We start from the raw sequence: 20,707 nt of genomic DNA, 5'->3' as shown, positions 1-20,707 counted from the left end.
ACAAGGAAGACGTGTAACCATACGACTGTGTAAATAGAACGTCAAGCCCTGATGTGGAATTGCTAGTTTAGCTTTGATTTCACTACAGTTTAGCATGGATTCACCCATATACTATGTCAGTGCTATAAAGAGAGGAGCTATTTACCTAGCGAGACTTCAGAGGCAAGGAATTGGAAAATAAAATTAGCAGATAGAAAGCAATAACATAAAACAATATTCACAAAGGTGTTATTTACCTTTGTTTTATTAAGGCTCATTTCCACATATATTAGAGGTTATAATAACTGTTATGTCACTGGCATTCGATACCAGAGGCCCCTTGGAAAAGCTGAGGGGACATTTTGCTTGTTCATATTTTGTGCTCATTGTGCTTTGTTTTTTGTTTAATGTATGTTCACATAGGCAAAAGACTTGAGTCTCACACCTCTCTTGTTAGGGATGCTGACAGGATGTTGAAAAGGCTGGCTTCCCTATAGAGTGTGCTTAGAGGTTAAATGTAGGTGGATGTGTGTATAGCACACATGCACAAAAATAGAAATCCATCCTACATTTTCAAAGGTGCTTGATTATTGATGTTCAGGGAGTGCTGAGCACCTGTCTCTCTGAAATTCATCATAGATTGACCACTTAGACACTGTGAAATCCAGAATCACTCATCACTGTTTCAAAACTAAATTCTAAGGCAGCAAAGTAAACTATAGTGTTTCCTTCTTTTCCTATCATTCAAGCCCTACTTATGCTAAAACTTCTCTGTCAAGACTCAGTATTCAAGATGCAGGAACAAACACTTCTAAATTGTATTGCTGACTGACAAAGTATTTTGATGCAGATTTATAATTTAAGCTATTTAAATTTCACCTTTTAAATACAAAAATATTTCCTATCCTCAAAGACCTATCATTTGCTGGCCAAGCAGAAATACATAATAAAAAAATGGCTGGCTTGGTTCTTAAATACAAGAAGTTATTTTGGAAGTCTACAAAATTATGACGGCACATTGTAATTAGCAGGCAATTTAAGGACATTTAAACAACAATTATATCACATTTTCAGCCCCACTAATTGGCACTGCAGCTGTTTTCCTTGCCTCCTTTTTTGGAACAATGACTGTGGAATCTTAATCCTGGCAAGAAAATAAAATGAATTAAACCCCCCCCCAAAAAACTGCTTAGACAACAATACATGCAGAAAGAACCATGTTTAGCATTCTGTGGTGAGAATCCCATGGTTAGTCTTTACTGATGAAATAAAGGAATTGCACGAAGAAAACATCATTACTGTGATGTTAGTTGGTAAGATATTCTGATATGGAACTGGCAGGTCATGGACCAGAGATCTTATATGCATAAGCAGCAGTAAGTGCATTAATGTTAGTCCCTCTTTCCTGATGTTTTGGAATAGGATTATTCGAAGAGGGCTAGTTCTTTCATTATGGTCATGCAAAAAATATTCAATTGAAAAGAACAGTAGCCAAAAAATATGACTATAGTATAGAGCTTTTATTTTTATCCATAGGGAGGGCTGCACAATTCACAGTTAATGAAGCAAAGCAAATCTGTGGTGGGTAATCTCTGGTCATCCTAGAGCAAATGAAAATAAAAAGGTGTATGGTTGCTTGTACTTTCTCTTTGTTTTACAGATATGATTCCATTCAATCTGGGTACTATAGTAATTTCACTTACAAAAGACTGAGGAAGCAGAAAGCTTTCTTACTCCTAGAGGACAGCAAGGCCCTTGATGATACAGTTCTTTTTTGCTGAAGCACAGGCTAGAGGCCTTCTTTCTCATGCTTCAGGCAGTGTAAGGAAGATAAGATGATCACAGGACAGATGAAAACAAGAAGGGGACTTTGAGACTGCTAGAAGACTCTCAATCTAGGTTTAGGATCCCTGCTCTCTAAGAGAGAATTAGAGTTGGAAGGGCCCTCAAGGGTCCAACTCTCTGCACAGGTATACGATTTGCTATTCCTTAATCCTCCCAGATATGCGCCTATCCAGCCTCTTTTTGAAAATCTCCAGTGAAAAAGATACTGCAAGCTCCAGAGACATGCTGCAACACCTGTAGGGTATCTCACTTAGATTGCTGAACTCCCATTCTGGATTGCACTCTGGATCTAATCCATTTGCCTGAAGTGTCTGTTCTAACCAATTGCCACAGCTTTTCCCTTCAGTACTTTCTTGTGTCCTATCTTTTTATAGCCTGGAATTGTTCTTGCTTCTCAAGTAGGCATGTGGGAAGGGCGAAGGACCTTTCAGGTACATCCTGGGCATATCAGTATAGCCTCCATCCCTAACCTGAGACCTCTGGTAACAAAATAAGCTCCACCCACTTTCTGCCACATAGGAGCACCTGGAATAGGCAGTTAGGCTCAGGAGGCAGCCCTGGGTGTTGTAACAGCTAAGATTGCATGCCCCAAGATTCTCCTGAGATGAAGAGACTGAATGTAGCCCTGGGTCATAGACCTCAGATCACTTTTTTTGGTCATTGGGACTGCTTCTGAGCTGCCTGCCATGCCTTATTGTCCATCTCTAGTCCCACCCAATTAGGAGTAAGTCAGTGAGTGACAGAGCTTCTTTTATCAGAGGTATTCCCAAGGTCAAAAGAGAGGCCATGGAGATGTGTCCCCCTTCTTTCTGTGTGCTCCTAGATGTTAGCTGGGGCAGCAGTAGCTAGTTATAGGAGTTCTGAGCAGTATCTGGCAATCTGGAAAGGACTGTTCCCTTTCCTTCATCCATCTCCCTCTAGGTTGTAGTCTGTCCTTACCAGCTTCCAAGCAACTAGTGTTTAGATCTCTGGGGCCAATCTTCACTTCTGGTTCTAACATCTTCCCTGTGTAAGAGGACATTCTGTGTTCCCCCAAATCATCTGCTGAAGTGAGTTTTAAGAAGATTACCTGATTCACAGACATCAGCCAGTGACCTATTGCAGGTTTTGGAGTTATTCCACTTAAAGGTAAACTCTTATAAAACATCTGTTAGGGTTTTATTATTATTGGTGGTGTTGTTAGCTGCTGTTGTTGTTACTATTATTATTCCTCAGAAATAATTTTCTCTTGGTGGGGATGGATGTGGTAAGGCAACTCTAAAACTTGTAGCTTTCTTGTCTCTCAAAGAATCTCTCTTGGCTGCCATTCATCATGAATTGATACAGATAAATGTATCTCTTACTACCCCCATGGCCACAATATATTCACTCCCTGCTTGGACAGTGGTTTCAGTATCCATAACGAAACATACCAGAGTCCTGAAACTGTTCTCCAAATTGGCCTTCCTAATGGACACTGTTAAACATTATGGAAGAGTTGACTTAGCCCTGTAGAAGATTTTTAAAGTGTAGTAGCTGACGTGGCTATGGAGGTTATGCTCCCCACTACTTCTGCAAGTAAGACTGTCAAAGAGAAAAGTTTTAATCACCCTGGGAGAAGACTGAAGGGTTCACTTGCTGATTACACTATGTTCTTGGCCATGCTGCTTTGACTGTCTTTGTAGTTTGTGTCATTCTTGTTTCTACATCTGACAGCACCACACCTGGCTCAGAAACTACCACTCTGTTTCCAAAGCTACTTTTAAGCTACATTTAAGCATTTTCAGATTCAGTGGGTACATCTACATGAGGCACTAAATGCACAGTAAACTAATTCTACTGCTCATTAATGCATCATGACAGAAGTCATGCTAATATAGTATTGCACAGTAGATCTACTGTACTTTAGCATCACTTAAAAGGTGTGCGTTGTGCTACTGCTACAGGGAATAAACTTACTGTGCTGTAACTACAGCACATTAATGAACGTGTAGGTGTGCCCAGTATTACCTTCTTCCTGCCACCTTCAGCCTTCTTTTTTTATCCCTACAGTGATCATAGTGTTTGGGGATGTTGTGTTCTCCTACCATTTTATTCTTGTCTTTGAGACTACTTCAAGTCTCAGAGGCATCAACCACCTCATGGGGCCAAATTTTGCCCTTATTTGCCACTGAATAGTTTCATGTGAGATTAATTGGTCAATTAAGCTCATTTAGAACTTGTTATTGAGGGCTGAGCTACAGCTGCTTGAGCAGGCAGCAGCTGCACCTTTTAAGTGCAGTTTAATTGTTTGGCTATATATACATTAAACATATGTACATTGAAAATACCTAGGAAGGCTAAGAAAACTATAGCAAATGCCACCAACAGGTATGTTGTCCTTGGTGTATTTTCTGACTCCCAGAAAAGAGTTTCCTACCCCAGTCTTCTCAGTTTTAGTCTTATTTCCTGAAGCAGATTCTAGACAGATATACTGTATCTACTCAAATATAAGATGATGTGCCAACCCTCCCCCCCCATCAGCTTGGGATAGCTCATCTTACATTCGCATACAAGGAAACTTCATTAAATACATTGTCTATCATTAAACTGCTGCCAAAAGCACCATGTGTGCAGTAATAGAAATGAACTATAAAGTTGATTAAATGCAACCAGCACTGAGCATGTCTCTAAAACATATGTCTCAAATTTGGCAGACATGCTGATGTGAACTTTTTTTGGGCCCTTAAAAAAAAGGTTTCCAGTGGGTGTTCCCTCCACTGGGAAATGGCACCAGGCCTGAGGTACTGCAATACCAAGTTGGTATCACAAGAACCAGAGCAAGCTCTGACACTCTCCCTTTAGTTTCAAAATTGCTACATTTGATCTCAACCAAAAGACCAGGTTATTTTTTTTAATAATGTATTTCATGTTCCTGGTCAAATTAGCCAAATCAGTTCCAAATCATACTAACTGAGCAGCACTCCATCATTCAAAAAATACATTTCAGTTAAGCAGGCAGAACTCAATTGTTCTAAACACCATGTATGGCACTACAACCAGTGAGCATCCCAGATGTACCCTGGGACTTCAGATACTCCCAAATCCATTGGCTGACATCCTACATGCAGGCCCAAGCTCAGAGGTATGGGGATTCAGATGCCCCCTATAATTGAGCTAAGCCAAAAAACTAAGATATTGATGGAAACCTACCAAAAAAATAGGTTAGTACAGCCTATCCAAATAAGATACCTGATCATGCCTATTGCACTCAGTCCTCCTCAGTGTTGACTCTTTTTCCAAGTCATGGTGAGCCACTATATTCAATACATTTTGACTTCCTCTTCACCCCTGCAGCAGAGCTGTGCTTTTTCCATTTCCAATGGTTCCTGTTTTTACCCATCTTAAATGTCTGGCAAAACATCACCAAAAGGAGCTCCAAACAGTTCTTCCAGAATCTCTCTGTTTCCTCGTCTCTCAGACTGTCGCTTACGATTAGTGTGGCTCTGACCTCCATGAGGTGGAGCCAGCCAAGGCTGCCTTGCACATCACCCACATATAAAGTTTTGGAGCATCCCAGGACTCATGGCAAGAACACCCATTCCGGCCATGAGTGGCAGGGGGGCTAATTAGCAGGTGAGTCCTTTGTGGGAGGTATCTGGAGTATATACTCACATACTGAGCAGTGCTGAGTTATGGGGCCACCATGGTTTGAAACAGGCTTGACACTTCTAGGACCCAGCCCAATGAACCATATGGTAAAGCGTGGGCCTTTTATGTGCCAAAATGCTGCTTAAAAATGTATTTATGAATTACCTGTGCTAAAACTTGCAACAGTTTCCAAAAAGGTAAATGCATCAATTCTGATGAGCTAAAAATATAGATACCCATAATACAAAGTCCATGCTTTCAAATTCTCTTCTCTTTTTTATGTGCTCAGGGAGAGCAGGGTCTGAAAGTGGGGGGAGGGGCTGAAGGAGGAAGAAGTTGGGAGGCAGAGGGCAAGGGGACTACTTGACCCCCCCCAGATTTATTTTCCCTGCTGTAGCAGTAGGAGGGGGACAAATTCAAGGCAAATCTCCTAAAATTAGATTTTATACCTGGAAAATATAACAAATTTATAAGATTTCTATATATAGAATCTAATCATTGGGGGGCCATCTTATAGCCAGGGTCATCTTATATTTGAGCAAATATGGTACCTGTCAGCTCTACCTCCTCACTCCTTCTTTTGCTCCATGGGCCCCACATATCATTACCTCACCTTCATATCAGTGCTTATTTCAGTTTTGCAGACAAGGCATTTTATCCTTCACTCTCTCCTTTGTCTTGCTTCAGCCTCTGTATTTTCATAAAACTATTAATGATCCTGTGCTACCTGTTGCCCCGTAGAGCTACACCTATCCCTTTTTGGATCATCTCTTTTTCTGAGAGGAGATTCAGATGTTTCTGAAACATTAGTATGTGATCTTGATATTAAAGATGTTCATAACGTATTGGTACAAGAGGACCAAATTAAGGTTGCATGGGCAATGTTAGTACTTTGGAATGTTTAGATTTGCAATCCTTCAATCCTAGATTCACCTCTACTACTTGAGCTTCCAGAAAAAGCATTTATAGAAAAAGTCATGCTCAGAAATTACATTCCTGAGATGGAACATGCTTAGTGCAGATGGAAACTTAAGAGAATTTAGTTGTCATATTCTAAAACATCTCCACGGAGCATGTGTGAGGCATAAACTGAAATATTTCAGAAACTTATATTGTGGCCAAAGTAGGTGGATTTTCACAGGGATGGCAATAGGTATATTTCTGCTTCTAGGAGAACTCCCTCTGTCAAATTTTACATCTCTCTTTCAACTCTGCATGTGATCATTTGCTCAACTTTTTTTTAACATAAGTACAGCATCTTCTTTCCCCCAGTCTTATTTCCAGGAACATCTGAACTGTTATAGCTGGGTCTTTGAAAATAAAATCTGCCTGAAGCAGGCATCCAGCATGGAAAATTTCAGTCTGAACTGTTAAAATTTGGCAAATTTATAAGCAACTGAAAACAGGGTGTCATAAAAGGAAATGTTAGGCAATCTGAAAGATAAGCGGTACAGCCATGTCTGCCTTTAATACCTTGTGGTAAAATGTTTATAAGTAGTAATATATATGAGGTTGGCAATAATGCCCCTCAACCTCATTGTACTGTGTATATATTTTTTATCTTTTTGGTGAGGCACCTCTCTTAACATGCTTGTATTTTTCTGAGACAGATATTGAGTGGGATATGGGAAAAAAATGCAATTTCTTTGATACTGGTGTGTGTTAAGGCTGGCTGAATTCTTCTGATAGAAGGGATTTTTTCCTACTTTGTCTCACATTTCCGTGTCTTTCCCTGCCTGTCTTTTCTCCAGCGGAAAAAATGGGCAAAGTTTTTTAAAAGTAAGCAGAAATAGGGTTTTATTTTTCTTACCAAAACAAAATGAAAAGTTCCCTGTAACATACTCATTTTTCAAATCAAAATATTTACAGAAAACTTCAAATTAAAATGAAAATGGCTCCCCCCGCCATTGTTTTCATATTCCCACTCCTCCCCCTTTCAGTTTTAAGCAGCTGTAGTATGTGAAGGCTTGGTGCAAGATCCTTCATCCTGGGTTTTAGATTCCCCTGTCTTTATCTTGTTCCTGCTATTTGATGGGTGGAAAAGGAAACATTTTAGTATACTTTGGGCTGACTGAAAATAGCAGCATCTTTCCCTGCTCTACATTCTTTATGAGATAAGCCTACCTTCCACATGTACATCAGTGTCTCTAGAGAATCTGTCTTTTCAAAACTTAAACCAAAGACATTTGCAAAACAGGCATCTATCAGCCAATGTAGCACTTGTTCTTAATTAGCTAGTGACAAATCCTGTGGTCCTGCTTCAGGCAATACTCCCACTGAATCCAAAAGCCTGTTGACTTCAAGGGGAGTGTTACCTACCTGGGCAGGAATGGCCAGATCTGGCCTCTCACTGTTGTGCATGTTTTTCCCCATTGGTTCATACAGCTCATGTGACTTATTTTCTTTCATGTGACCTCTTATTATATCCATCATTCCATTTTTCTTTCCTATTAGAGTGAAATTGGACACAGCCCTCCTCCTGCGTACACCCCTATGTCAGGAGTAAGTATTTCACAATCAACCTTCATCCTTTAGGGGTTTTTTGTCTCTCTAAACCGACTGTTTCCTTCCTTGTTTTCTTCATAAATTGCCCAATTTATCCAAAGCCAACAGTGATTCAAAATATATAAAACCTAACCAAATATACATGTCTGTTGAACCCTATTTTTGATTCATCAAAACATCTAGAGTTCCATGGTACTGTATATCCAGAATATCTGATAGTATTTCACAAAAAAGATGTAGGTAAAGAGCTTGGACATTTCTGCCCACTTTTCCTTTCTTCTTGTAGGTCACGATAATGAGGTTTACACAAACACTCTTATTGACAAGCAAAATGATAGGCTGAGGCAAAGCAATGAGTTGCAATGGAACTGCAAGCTAAATTTTAGCTCTCATCGTAATAGCATAGAGTTTACGTGACTGCGTGGTTTTGACTATTGCTACAAATTCACATCAAAACTTTGTCCAATTGGAATAAATAAGAGTTTAGGGGTGGCAGTGTTCTCTGTCCTTTCTTGTGGAAGTTTTCCATCAGGTCATATTTAAAGTTTGTCTTTCGAAGAAGAGGAAGAATTTATTCTTGCCAGCCCAGCAGAGATAGAAAACTGTATAAGTTGGTTCCATTTACTGCGTATATGACTCTTAGGTCTGTCTAGACTGGTGACTTGCCTGACTTTCAGGATCTGTAGCCAGCCATTTGTATAGCTGCAGCACTGTTAATGGGTAACACCATTAACTGCACTGATGTAATTTCATCCTGACTGAAACTGAGGTAAGCACCACCTATACAAGTAACATCTTTGTTTCGGTTTATGCCAGAGTGCACTGATGCAGCTACAGCAATGGCTGTGATCTTCAGTCTAAAGAAGGGTCCAAGCATTAAGTAAAATGCAGCACTGAGTTTAAAAACTGATGTGAAAGCTAAAGAGTCTCTCTGATCAATCAGTTACTTTATTCTGTCTCAATCCCTTTTATTTCTAACAGAACCAGTTTTTATATAGAGATGGCGGCTTCACTGCTGAACAAGGAGTGCCTCTACCATACAGACCCACTGGCTGCATAGTACCAGAGGCCCCAGTTATCCAAGGAGCTGCAGCAGAGATCTTTGATGACACTTGCTGTAATGGCACACTGCGGAAGCAGGTGGCTACCCTTGCACAAGAGGACAGCAGCACTCAGAGGTATAGTGCTGACCCAACGGTGTTTGTACCTGAGCGGAGCCCACGGAGTGAGTTAGATGAAGATGGATACATGACTCCAATGCGTGACAAGCCCAAAACAGGTAAAGATTTAGCATTTAGGAGTAAAATACTCTAGAAGGACCTTATCTTAATACATTTGCTGAAATATTTCTTGACCAAAAATGACTTTTTGACTAAACCATCAGTTTTAATGCAAAAAAAGTGATGTGGCTGGTTTGTTTGTTTTTTCCCCCCATGAAAAGCAAATACTAAAATGTTGGGTTTCAGGTTCTCCCTGTTTCAGTTTAATTAAAAAAAAAAAAGAAAAGCAAAATGCATTAGAAAATTTTAATGGAAACAAAAACCACTTCCGGATTTTTCATGAAAAATACCCTGTTTCAACTCACTGTAATTTGCAGCATGTATTGTGATGTCATCTTCAGTATGTCTTTCAACCATTTCACAAACTTGGCATTTTATGCCCAGGAGAAGCTCAGTTCCAAAAGCACAATAGATGTTGCATAGATAAGAACATTTCATTGCAGAGAAACATGTGCCCAGATCTATGCCAAATCTAGCTGTATCAGGGGGCCACACTTCACCCTGTTTCCCTGTATCACACTTAAAAGAAACAATTACACAAACATTTTAATTTAAGATCAGGTGTCTGCAGCTTTCAGCCCTTTAGAACGGTGTGTTATAATGCTGATTCTTTTAAGCAGCTTTTGAATTCCACTTCAGCATGTAGAGGTGGTTACCCATATTAGTCTCTAAGGAGCCACTTTGCCCTACCTTGTGTATTATACATAGATTGTGAGTAGCCCTACACAGGTGCCCAAAGGAAGGGAAAAAGATATATGGAGCCTATGAGTGCCCATACATGAGCTGGGAGGCTGCTCTGATGTGCTGTAATTACAGCATGTCAAAGCAGGCTCGATTAACAGAGTCTACTGGAGCATGGAAATTACTGCACTTCAGCCAATCTCCACATCTTGTGTATCAGTGTCCCCATGCTTCAAATGGCAGCGGGGGTGCTTTAACTAAAACTTGTTCAGTGAGCTTTAGATAAAGCACCCCTGCCGCCATTTTGAAGTGTGGGGATGCTGATACACGAGACTCTCTGGGTGTTTTAATTAAAGCACCTCCCCCTCAACTCCTGGAGCACATGTAACAGCGCCTGTAGTCACCTGGAGCCAGGTTCAGCAGAGAATTTACTCATGTGTTTAATTTTGAAGCACCCGCTTAAGTTCATCTCTGCTTGGTAAAGCACTAAGTCTGGGGTTTCAGGGATCCATATACATGCTTTGACTTAAGTGAAGGAATAATCACAACTTCACTTCTTGGGTAAAATCACTGACTGGAGGTTAATAATTGTGACTTCCTGAGGGTGAGAAAGGAAGAGTTGAGGAAGGGACCTAGCAGGTCAGTTTGTGCATGTATCCATCCATGACTTGAATGTAATAGGCTCCCACCTCAGCAGAGTCCTTGCTGACCCCAAGAGTGGTGTGCAAAGCCTCCTGCACATGCCCTGTCTTCTTGTTTATTTAATGTTTTTTCTGATGGGCTTCTCTTGTGGTGCTGTGAAAAAAACCCTTCCCTTCCTTTTTCCTGTGGGCGCTGAGTGCCTTCAAGCAGTGATGAAGATCACACCAGATACGTGAAAAGTGTACCTTCACAGTCTGGATATTTGATACGGATCTCACCGTCCTAATCTTGGCTTAGTAATAGCTCAGGGTCCCTCTCAATGCTAATTAGAATAACTAGCAGAATATCTAGCTTTGTATCATTGAGTAAGGGCAGCTGGTTAATCAGTCAGCAAGCTGCATTTTTAAGAGAACAGTTGTAAAGGTTAGGCTTTGGAATGGTTTATAATACAAAGGTGACTTAAGTGATGGATAATAAAACCAGAGGCTTAAATACCAGTTTCTGCATGGGGAAAATGTGATGAGGTAGAGAGGTAAAAATGACTAGTCCAAGGTCACATAATGAATCAGTGGCAGAGAGGGGGATAGACCATGATACTCTTATTCCACTTATATGATCACTAGACCATACTCCATACTGCGCTTGGGGGGAAGAAGCATCCTTGATAAGGCACTTGTGTGAGATTCAAGGAGATCTGAGTTCCCATCTTTGCCCCACATTCTTGGTGATCTTGGACAAGGCCATTGGGTTCTCTGTGCTTCAGGTCCTCATCTCTAAAATGGGAATGGTACCCTTTTCTACCCCTTGGGTGCCTTTTCTGTTTAGATTGTAAGCTTTTAGGAGCAAGGGCTGTCTCTCACAGTGATTTTGTACAGCACCTAACCCAATTTTGGCCCTGATATCTAGGAACCATGGTATAAATGAATAATAGCAACATGGATAAGTGTGCTGTTACCATTAAGTCCATGAACGGCACGTGCCCCTGGCAGCTGGGGGGCATAGCTGCACCAGCAGGAGTGTGGCGGCAGCAGCAGGAGCCCAGAGGCAGTGAGCAGAGAGCTCCTGCACACTTGCACCCCCTGTGTGTCAGCAGTGCCTTTTTGCAGAGATTGCACCGCCACACACAGGGGGTGCAAGTACATCCACATGTACTCCCTATGCATCGCCCCAGATTAGGTCTGACATCAATGTTAAAACAAGCTCCTATTTGAAAGGGCTGGTTACTGTATGGAGGTACTGCTTTCTTCATATGTTGACATGCATTTTGTCTATTTTAGATTATTTGAACCCAGTAGAGGAGAACCCATTTGTCTCCCGCCGGAAGAATGGTGATCTCCAAGCTCTGGACAACCCAGAGTATCACAATGCTCCAAATGGGCAATCCAAAGCAGAGGATGAATATGTGAATGAGCCATTGTACCTCAACACCTTTGCTAACACTTTGGAAAATGCCGAATACCTGAAGAACAATGGGCTTCCTTTGCCGGAGAAATCCAAGAAAGCCTTTGACAACCCGGATTACTGGAATCACAGCCTGCCACCACGAAGCACCCTCCAGCACCCGGACTACCTGCAGGAGTACAGCACAAAATATTTTTACAAACAAAATGGACGGATCCGGCCCATCGTGGCAGAGAACCCTGAATACCTCTCTGAGTTCTCCCTGAAGCCTGGCACTGTGCTGCCCCCACCACCCTACAGACACCGAAACACAGTGGTGTAGTAACAGCAGTATTACAGAAGTGAAGAGGCAACCCCTTTTTAGCAGCCTCTCTTTCTTTCTCTCTCTCTCTCTCTCCCTTCCTTTCTCCTGTGAGCTTCCTCTTCTTGCCAGTTCACTCACTTTGATATTTCCAAGTGGAAGGACACCTTTAAGTCATCTGCCAATTGGGTTGGGAACCCAGAAGGAAAGAAAGAAAGAGAACGAAAGGAGGACAAAATCTGGCATTTCTCGCTTTCCACAGACCCAGAGGGTCAGAAGGTCAGACAAGCCAGAAAATACCAGTAAAGGCCAGTGGCAGTGTTGCCTGCTGTCAAGCTAATTCTCAGTGATTCAACTTGGATGCTGTAGGGAAAGTCACACAGTGTCTGTTTCTATCAGCAGGAACTGATGAGAGTCTATTCAGCATTCCTGGAAATCGCAATGCAGTTTCCATTAGGGAAAAAAAAAAAAGGACAATTTTTTATACCATGTGTGATAGCATAATAATTGAGATTGAAAATCCAATTTCTTTCTCTAACACTTTCTATCCCAGCAACTGAAAATGGCTAACCCAGCTTTCCATAACCATTCAGATCTTCATCGTGGCCATCCAAGAAAAAATGACAGCAGCAACAATGATGATTTGATTTCTTGCATCTGGCCATTCCCTTCTTCTTAGCCACTCCCACAGTTTTGTTCCATTTCCTAACCACGGAGACTTTAACTCAGAGCTCCTGTGCATGACATTACCGTGTGTGTCTACATGCCAACAAGTATTTTAAACACAAAACCATCCTTTCAGGAAAGAAATCTAACAAAACAAATGTAAACCTCCAACATCCTTTTTTTGAAGGCAAAAGAGAGAGGCCAAGACTGAAGATTTGTATCCACAGGGCCTCACTTTCATGTTTTATACCTATTGATTATAAAAAAAGAAAAAAAAACAACATGCAATTTCCCCCTCTATTTCTTTTTGCTCATTGATTAAATTGCTTGGGGATGCAGTAGGCAACACTGAGGACAAGATGGAGGGAGAAGAGTTTAATATAGCTCAAAAACCCTGCTGGTGTTCCAAGGGGTGGCCCAAACAGGGGGTCTTTTAAACTGGAAAGGAGACACTGGACTGGATAAAATGCACATAGCAGTTCACTGGAAAGTTAGTTTGCACTTAAGCTATGATTTTATTTGTTCTCGCTATGAACTGTTTTCTGGATTTTGAATGAAGCAATATGGAAGCGACCAGCAAAATAAAATAATTTTAAGTTAAAAGTGAAATTATATATAAAGGACAACTGTGGAAATGCCAAAACAAAGCAAATCAAGTCTTTGGAACAGTATCCACTCGTTCTGAGAGGCCAGTACAGTGACTACTTCAGAGAGTACAGTGAAGGAGTAACCAGTTCTACTGCTGCCGCATGAAGGAAAGCCAAGCAAGCACTGGAGGAAGTCAGGGGAGAAAAATGTCCAGCTCTGTCTTGAAGTACACCAAGGATGCAAGTTTTCTAAAAGGAGAAATGCTCTGGCACAGATGATAGTATATACAAGGTTTTAGAAGCTGAAATGTGCATGACTCCGAGCTGTCATTCAAAAATGTAAATAAGTATGAGTCTGTCTCCATGCACTTAGTGCTCTTTCATGATTTCAGCTTTTACTTAGATCTTTGATTTATTTGCCCCATGACTCAAAATAAATTTAGTCAGAAACATTTCAGTATTGGAAACAGAACACCAGATGGACTCAGAGTAGGGGAAAGGGAAAATATAGCGACAAGTAGCATCAGTAGTCCTGCTTTGGAAGCACTGAGACTCAGATCCACTAAGGAATATTAGCATCAAGCTCTCACTATAATCCGTAAATAAAAATTAGGCGCCTAAATACATGTGTGGATCTGTGCCTAAATTTTTAACTGTGTGGTTTTTAAGAAAAAAATTATCGCTGAACAGAAATTGTAGGTGAGACAGGCTTATGCACTTTGGCTGCCTATATTTGTGCTCTGACACGTTCTAATAAGGATGCTACAGTGTCACAGGTATTAAGCCCCTGCACGTTTAAAAATGGTCATGGGGCACTTTAACCAAAGCTTTAGATAAAGCTTCCCACAACCATTTTTAAATATGGAGCGTTTATACGTGTGGCGCTGTGGCATTTTAAGTGGAGTAGCTTCCCAGAAACGGCTCTAATTAAAACAACCCCCTCCCACCTCTGAGCACATTTATAGGCAGCCTTTGGTACTATTAACATTAAAATCCTTGTTATGATGAAACCAAGCAATAGGTACATGGCTGGTGAACGGCCTAGAAATGTCATGCATATTTTCTCTTAAATCCTAAATAATGTAATGGGTGGCCACCAGCCATGAGCTGCCTGCCAAAGAGGCAGGCAAGGGAATAAACTACAACCCTCACCCTTGTTCCACTGTTGAGTTAATTTTAGGAGCTGATGTCCAGGAGTATTATATGAGCAGCCACACTGATTGCCACAGATGACTTCCCATCACCTGACTCCCTCACTTATTCCAAGGATTGGCATGAACTATATGTATATGTAATGCACTGTGTTACAGGATTTTCTAGGTAAAGTTATTGGTGGAACAGAAGGGGCCCTTTGATTTCAAACATGGGTATGTTCCTAGTTTTGTAGTTTGAAACAGAATTTGTGGATATCTCTACAACGTCCCTGTGGATTTCAGGTTAAGGCTAGTTCCACCTATGGGGCATTACAGAATTAGGCGCAATTAAGTCAGTTTGAACTAGCTGAACTTAATTACCAGCTGCTGTGCAATTATTAAACACATAAACCCTGTATGTAGATAAATGGTTTAAAAGCAGCAACAACAACAAATCTTTGAAGCTATTAAAAGGAGGCATTGTGGCCAGCTGGTCACTTAATAAATCATTGTGTTGTGGCAGAACAAAATGAATAGCAGACCATTAAAGCAGGATAAATGGTTACAAAAGCCTTGTGTATCTCAGAGGAAGCCTCTTTGTAGAGCAAGGGCTCTTCTGCTCTTGGGTCCTTTCCATAAGCCCCAGTAATGTTAATGGGAAATATAGGCAGACATTAAGGAAACCCAATCCTGGGAAAACTTATGGCAACAGGAAGCACTGACAGTGCTAAAAGTTAAGCATGTGTGGAAGTCTGCAAGACTGGGGCCTCAGAGTTCAACTTCTTGAGAAGAGGGAAACGACAAACAGTAACATTCTGGGTTTTTCTGTCCCATTTGTGATTCAGAAAACACCAAGAATATGAAGGAACAAAGGGGCTTAACCTCAGTGAACAGATGTGAAAGTCAAGAAACTCCTAATGGAAAATCTCTGTCCAGGCAATGTGCTTATAAATGAAGGGGTGCACTAAAGGACCGAGGGAGAGACAGATGTCCACATCTTGAAAATACTGAACAGATTTCCACATGAGTCCATTAGGATCCACCTGCTACATGGTGGGAAACTGGCTTGTGTTCCCTAGTAATTCAGTATCATCATAACATTAAAAAATAAGCCCCACTGAATAAATGAAGTGTAAATAAATCTAGTCTTTAATAGTCTAACCCTTTCCCACCCAAAACTTGAATGACAAATGAATTATTTATTCATTTTTTAAATTGCTGCTTGTGAATATGATATAATATACTCAGTAATGTGGAAGTGCAGAGGTTCCATGCACTGAGCATGAAAGCCCAAGGCAAAGCAGCCACAGAAATGGCCAATGAATTGCAGAGGCTGATCAGTGCCAAGTGTGTCACCGATAATTCTGGGCAAGCAAACAATTAAAGCAAATTTGTCGCTAATGAAAATTCAGGCAGTGAAATGCCAAATAAATTGCATAACAACAAATGGTAACCATCTATTTATCCTAGGCTCCTGGTTTGGGTTGTGTGCGCCCAAAATTTCCTTTAAAAATTCATTGCTCTGTATACAGTTGACCTGTGTATAATGTATTAACCTGGGTTGAACTGAACTTTTTCTTCCTTTCTTTTCTTTTCTTCAAGGGATGATTAATTTTAATGTTCAACAAAACACAAAGTCAATAGTCTGTATTGTTATGTATGCTCTGAATGTTTTTCACCAGAAATATCTGACTGGTTTATTGCCTTTTTGCCATAGAATCAGAGTGCTTCCCAGGACTTACAGAAATAACAAACAGTATCTATCTCTTCCTCTCTGATAAGAGTAACTAACTTGATAGACCTAATTTGTGTATTATTATTGGTGGTTATCATCATCATCATCATCATCATTTTGGAGAGGTGAGGCCATTCATCACGTAAGGTGAAGCTCAGGTTTTATTTTTAAATGAAAAATTGAATTTTCTGTGGAAAGCAGATGCTTTTCACAAAAAAAAATCATTTCATAAAAAAAATCAATTTTCTGATGAAAACCAGTTTTGAGAGAGATTTTTTTTCACTAGACTTAATTAAATCTCAGGTTCTACATCTGTCTCTAAAGCCCTTGGACAAGTTTTAATGACTTTATTAATCAGATTTTCCTTTTTATATATGTTTCTGTCTCCCCTGTCACGGCATACATGAAGGGAGAATACCGAATAACTTCAGGAGAAAAAAATGCCTGAATGTATTGTCAAACGCATAGCACAAACAAACCAAATAAAAGCAGGGGGGGAGGGGAAAGAGTTTCCTTTTTCCTAATCTCTTTCGGTGATAGCCATCTTCACTGTTACGTATACCAACAGAAGCTAAAAGAATTTCAGGGGAAGTTGTGATGTTGAAGTTGATGGTTTCCTACAACCATTGATGGAAACCAACTAGAGCTTAACTTGACAGTATCCTTCTTTAACTAACTTTTTCACTGACTAGTTTTTAAATTGACCTCATTCCTTTTAACTCATTTTTTTAATTAACCCCATTTTTTAAATTGACAATGCCTGCCTATTTAAATGCAAGAGTGTTTCAAAATTATTCAGAGGAATAATCTGTTTGACATAGAAAACAAGGGAAAAAATAGAAACTCAGTACTTATTGCTATAAGAAGGAGCAGAGCTTCAGCTCTCCTGTCTGTAATGAAACCTCAGACCACAAACTTTTCTGTTTGGGTCGAGAAACTCAGTGTTAACACTGTCAGCTGCTTTGCATCTTTTAATTGAAAGAAAATGTAATGCATGAACACAAAGTTGCAAAGAGGCAGCTTGTTCCCTGCATTTTTGCAGGTTGATGGAAAATTGGGACTGCCCTGTGTCACTTTTCCAACAACTGGTAGGTCCTAGAAGTCATTGATTGAGTGAAGATTATACTTGTTTATATTTTACTGGGACAGAGCAGACTGGCATGCACACAGCAAAGAACTGATCCTGTTATTGTTATAGGCAATGGGGGCTCAACTGTAAACTAAGGGAGACCTTTTCATCTCCTGGGGAGAAGGAGGGAAACCTTTGCAGGAAAGTGAACATTTTGAGCCTAATCATCTGTTGCCCTGTACCTTGTGCAGTCACTTACACCTGCCAAGAGTGGGTATAACTTCCAATTTAGCATCATAGGTGTGAGGGATTTGTAGAACCTGATTCTGTAGTGCTTGCCTACACAGGGAAATTGATTCAGAGCAAGGTAGGATCTGAATTTAAAGCCCAATAACTATTCCCTACTAATGCTCTGTCTGAGCACCCTTATTCTGGACTTTGAGTCTCATTCGGAATTATTTCAATGCTCTTCCAATGTGAATTAAGCCAATTCAGGATAAGGCACTTTTCTTCCAGAAAAGGAAATCTATACAGGGAGTTAGCAGGAATAGGTAATCAGAAGTAGTTTTGCAGAATGTCTGTACTTTTAGATAAGCCCTTAGCTACTCTAAGCACCTTTGCTCTCCCAGGCTTGAATTATTGCTTAGACTAAGGCAGGGGTGTTAAAATTATCATGCCTCACTGGCCAGATGAGTAGTATTAGGCTGGTTTTCAGGCCAGATTAGGCCCATATACAAGTCCTGAGTGCTGGATCCAGCGTGCAGGGCCTATTCAGCATGGGTGCCGTGGACAGTGTATGCCCCAGCCCAGCCCAGAGTACAGCAGCATTGTGGCGCTGCCAGCATTGTACATCCAGACCAGTCTGAAGTGCAGCTGGCAGCATGTCCCTCAGACTGGCCCCATATATCAGCAGGTGCCTGAGTCCAGCTGAGTGCAGCATGCACCTCAGACCAGTCCTGAGTAGAGCCAGTAGGGTGTGCTGGGACTGGCCTAGCACACTGTCTGCTGTACACACCAGACCAGCCCTCCCCTCCCCATGCACCATGAGGAGCTAGTCTGACGTGCACCACATGTAGTGCACAGGTCCACTCTGATATCAAGTATAACTACAGATAAATGATAGGGCTCCACGGGCCTCTGGCCCACAGACCATATCTTCGACATGCTTGCATTAAGACCTTTTTATATCAGTGTGGCAGCATTAAAAGGCAGAAATTGAGAGAGAGTCATAAAAAGACAGTAGAAAAGCTCAGGATTAGGCCTACTCTATTCTGGGGCTACACCCATTCTGCTCTTCAATTTAAAGCAGTTTCCAGGCTGCGTTGCTTCCCCCAACTTCCTATTCTGTCTTGTGCCAGGGGCTGGGAGCTGGGCCAGTCTAAAGCTTTTATGCCCTCACTACACCAGCCAGCCAAGCCCTCCACACAAGAGAGATTCTCCAGTGGCACAGAGGGGCTTTACTCACTGATTTGATAGCATTCTCCATACGCTCTGTATTTGCTTTTTAAAGTTGTACGTACATGGCAGGTACCGAGGAGAATAGGAAAGTCTTTGATTTGCTTTCTCATTTATTCTTGGGGGTCCTTTTAGATACACAGTGGGAGCATCTACACATGCAATTAATGTGCAGCAATAAACTCCGGCACATATTGCACCAGAGTTTATTGTTCCTAGGTGCCATGTTTGAATGTGCCTGGGACAGCACGTTCAGCTGGGTCAGAGCAGCCCCAGCTGGCAGGGAGCCCAGGGGGTCAGCCTGCCAGACTAGGGCTGGTCTGACCCAGCTCAACATGTTGTGGAGGGGCTGGCTGAGGTATGAGGGTGCTCCAGTGTGGGACTAGCCTGTAGGAAATCCTTGCACTGGATCACCTTTGTGCCCCAGCCAGCCCCATCAGCATTTACATGTGTGTTGCTGTGGAGTAAAAAGCTCCACCATAGGGCAATAGGTGTGTAGGGGGAGTTAATTAGTTTACTTTATCTTAATAGCACTGCACATGTAGACACTGAGATGTTTACTGTGGAGCTAATTAGGCAGCTCTGCAGTAAATGTTTCATGTAGACATGCCCAGCAAGGAGCGTTTACACCCACTGCCTGGCTCATTTACATTGACAGTATTGTGTAAATGAGCTGTAGCATAACTAAGACTTTTTCTCAGAGACCTGTTTGGCTTTTAAAGAACGACCCAAAGTAGAGGACGTTGCCTTTAATTTCACTCTGTAAATACCTTTTAAAAGGTAATTTGAGCTTTCACTTGCAATAACACCATCAAGACTGTAAATTTAGTTGTATAATTTTCCAGCTCATTTTCAAACCTGCCACTTGTAATTCTCTCATTACCGTTGACCTCAGACCTCCCACTGCTGCTAACAACACTTGATGTATTTATTGTAATGTAACGATTTTTTTGAAAGTTGGGGGGTTAGGCAGTATTGATAGTTTGGGTTGCTGTTCTATTTTTCGTTTTAATATTAAAACTTCATGCCGTGGTAGATACTGCTGCAGTCTAACAGCACATCCTTTGAATAGCATTGCTGTCTTTGAGATACTTTTTTGATTGAGCGTTCCACAGATGAGTAGGTACTTATTTATATATATAAATATTAATACTTGGGGATGAACAAGAACAAAGAATCGTGGCTGCAAGCACCAAGCTGGTTTTCTCCAAAAACTTTATTTTATTTTTTTTTACGGTAAATATACATGTTACACTTAAACTGTACTGAATCTATGGACTCCCAAGTGGTGTGAAAGTTAAAGCAGCAGCTGTGAGCAGTTGCATATTAAGGATTAAAACCCATTCTTATCTGCACAACTTTGACTTGCCACTAGAGGGCTGATGAGTAGGGGCATGGCTAGGACCCAGAGTATCTGGGCTGTATGGCTGTTCTAAGGATGGGGGCTGGGAGCGGTATATCCTGAGATGCTGGAGGACTGCAAATTACTCAGCAGACTGAAGCTACCCAAAAATGAGCTAGGTAGAATGGCCCATAATTAACACTTGTCTGAAGGGCACAACATTGAGACGCTCAGAGTACACTTAGCACAAGTTAATAATGAATTTTAATGCACGGGTGCTCACATTTTAAGTACCTGTAGTATGATCTAAGTGTAATGTGTATCTTGACCCTGACTCTTTCTTCTGAGTCTCTTCTAAAAGTAAAGACCAGATAATACAAACCCTCTTACCTTGAGCAATACCTTACTTGCCAGTCACTGCATTCAGTAGGCTTATTCAACCAGTAATGCATCTTCTTAATTTTTATATTGTGAAGC

The 20,707-nt window shown here is 41.1% G+C and overlaps 1 protein-coding gene and 1 long non-coding RNA gene across 7 annotated transcripts in view; one reads left to right on the top strand and one right to left on the bottom strand.

Annotated features, from left to right (window-relative positions):
• Positions 1–13,126, top strand: part of ERBB4 (erb-b2 receptor tyrosine kinase 4) — a 1,148,078-nt gene extending 1,134,952 nt beyond the window's left edge. For 4 of the 6 annotated variants that reach the window (XM_019553891.1, XM_019553890.1, XM_019553893.1 and 1 more), the window contains 3 exons: positions 7,888–7,935; positions 8,920–9,217; positions 11,819–13,126. In XM_019553891.1, coding sequence (XP_019409436.1) covers positions 7,888–7,935; positions 8,920–9,217; positions 11,819–12,264 — 792 coding nt within the window. In that variant the 3' untranslated portion in view covers positions 12,265–13,126. The remainder of the gene's footprint in view (positions 1–7,887; positions 7,936–8,919; positions 9,218–11,818) is intronic. The other 2 variants (XM_019553894.1, XM_019553895.1) reach the window with 1 other exon arrangement.
• A 92-nt stretch (positions 13,127–13,218) lies between these two features.
• LOC109322738 lies at positions 13,219–19,059 on the bottom strand. The gene is made up of 2 exons (XR_002104473.1): positions 14,434–19,059; positions 13,219–14,223 (listed from the first exon to the last, which is right to left on the bottom strand). It is a non-coding gene; the product is annotated as an uncharacterized LOC109322738 (long non-coding RNA).
• Between the last annotated feature and the right edge of the window lie 1,648 nt (positions 19,060–20,707).

The sequence above is a fragment of the Crocodylus porosus genome, unplaced genomic scaffold (assembly GCF_001723895.1).
Source record: "Crocodylus porosus isolate Cpor-Errol unplaced genomic scaffold, CroPor_comp1, whole genome shotgun sequence".
NCBI lineage: Eukaryota > Metazoa > Chordata > Crocodylia > Crocodylidae > Crocodylus > Crocodylus porosus.
The sequence above is the reverse complement of the archived record's forward strand: the minus strand, read 5'-3'. Positions and strand labels throughout refer to the sequence as shown.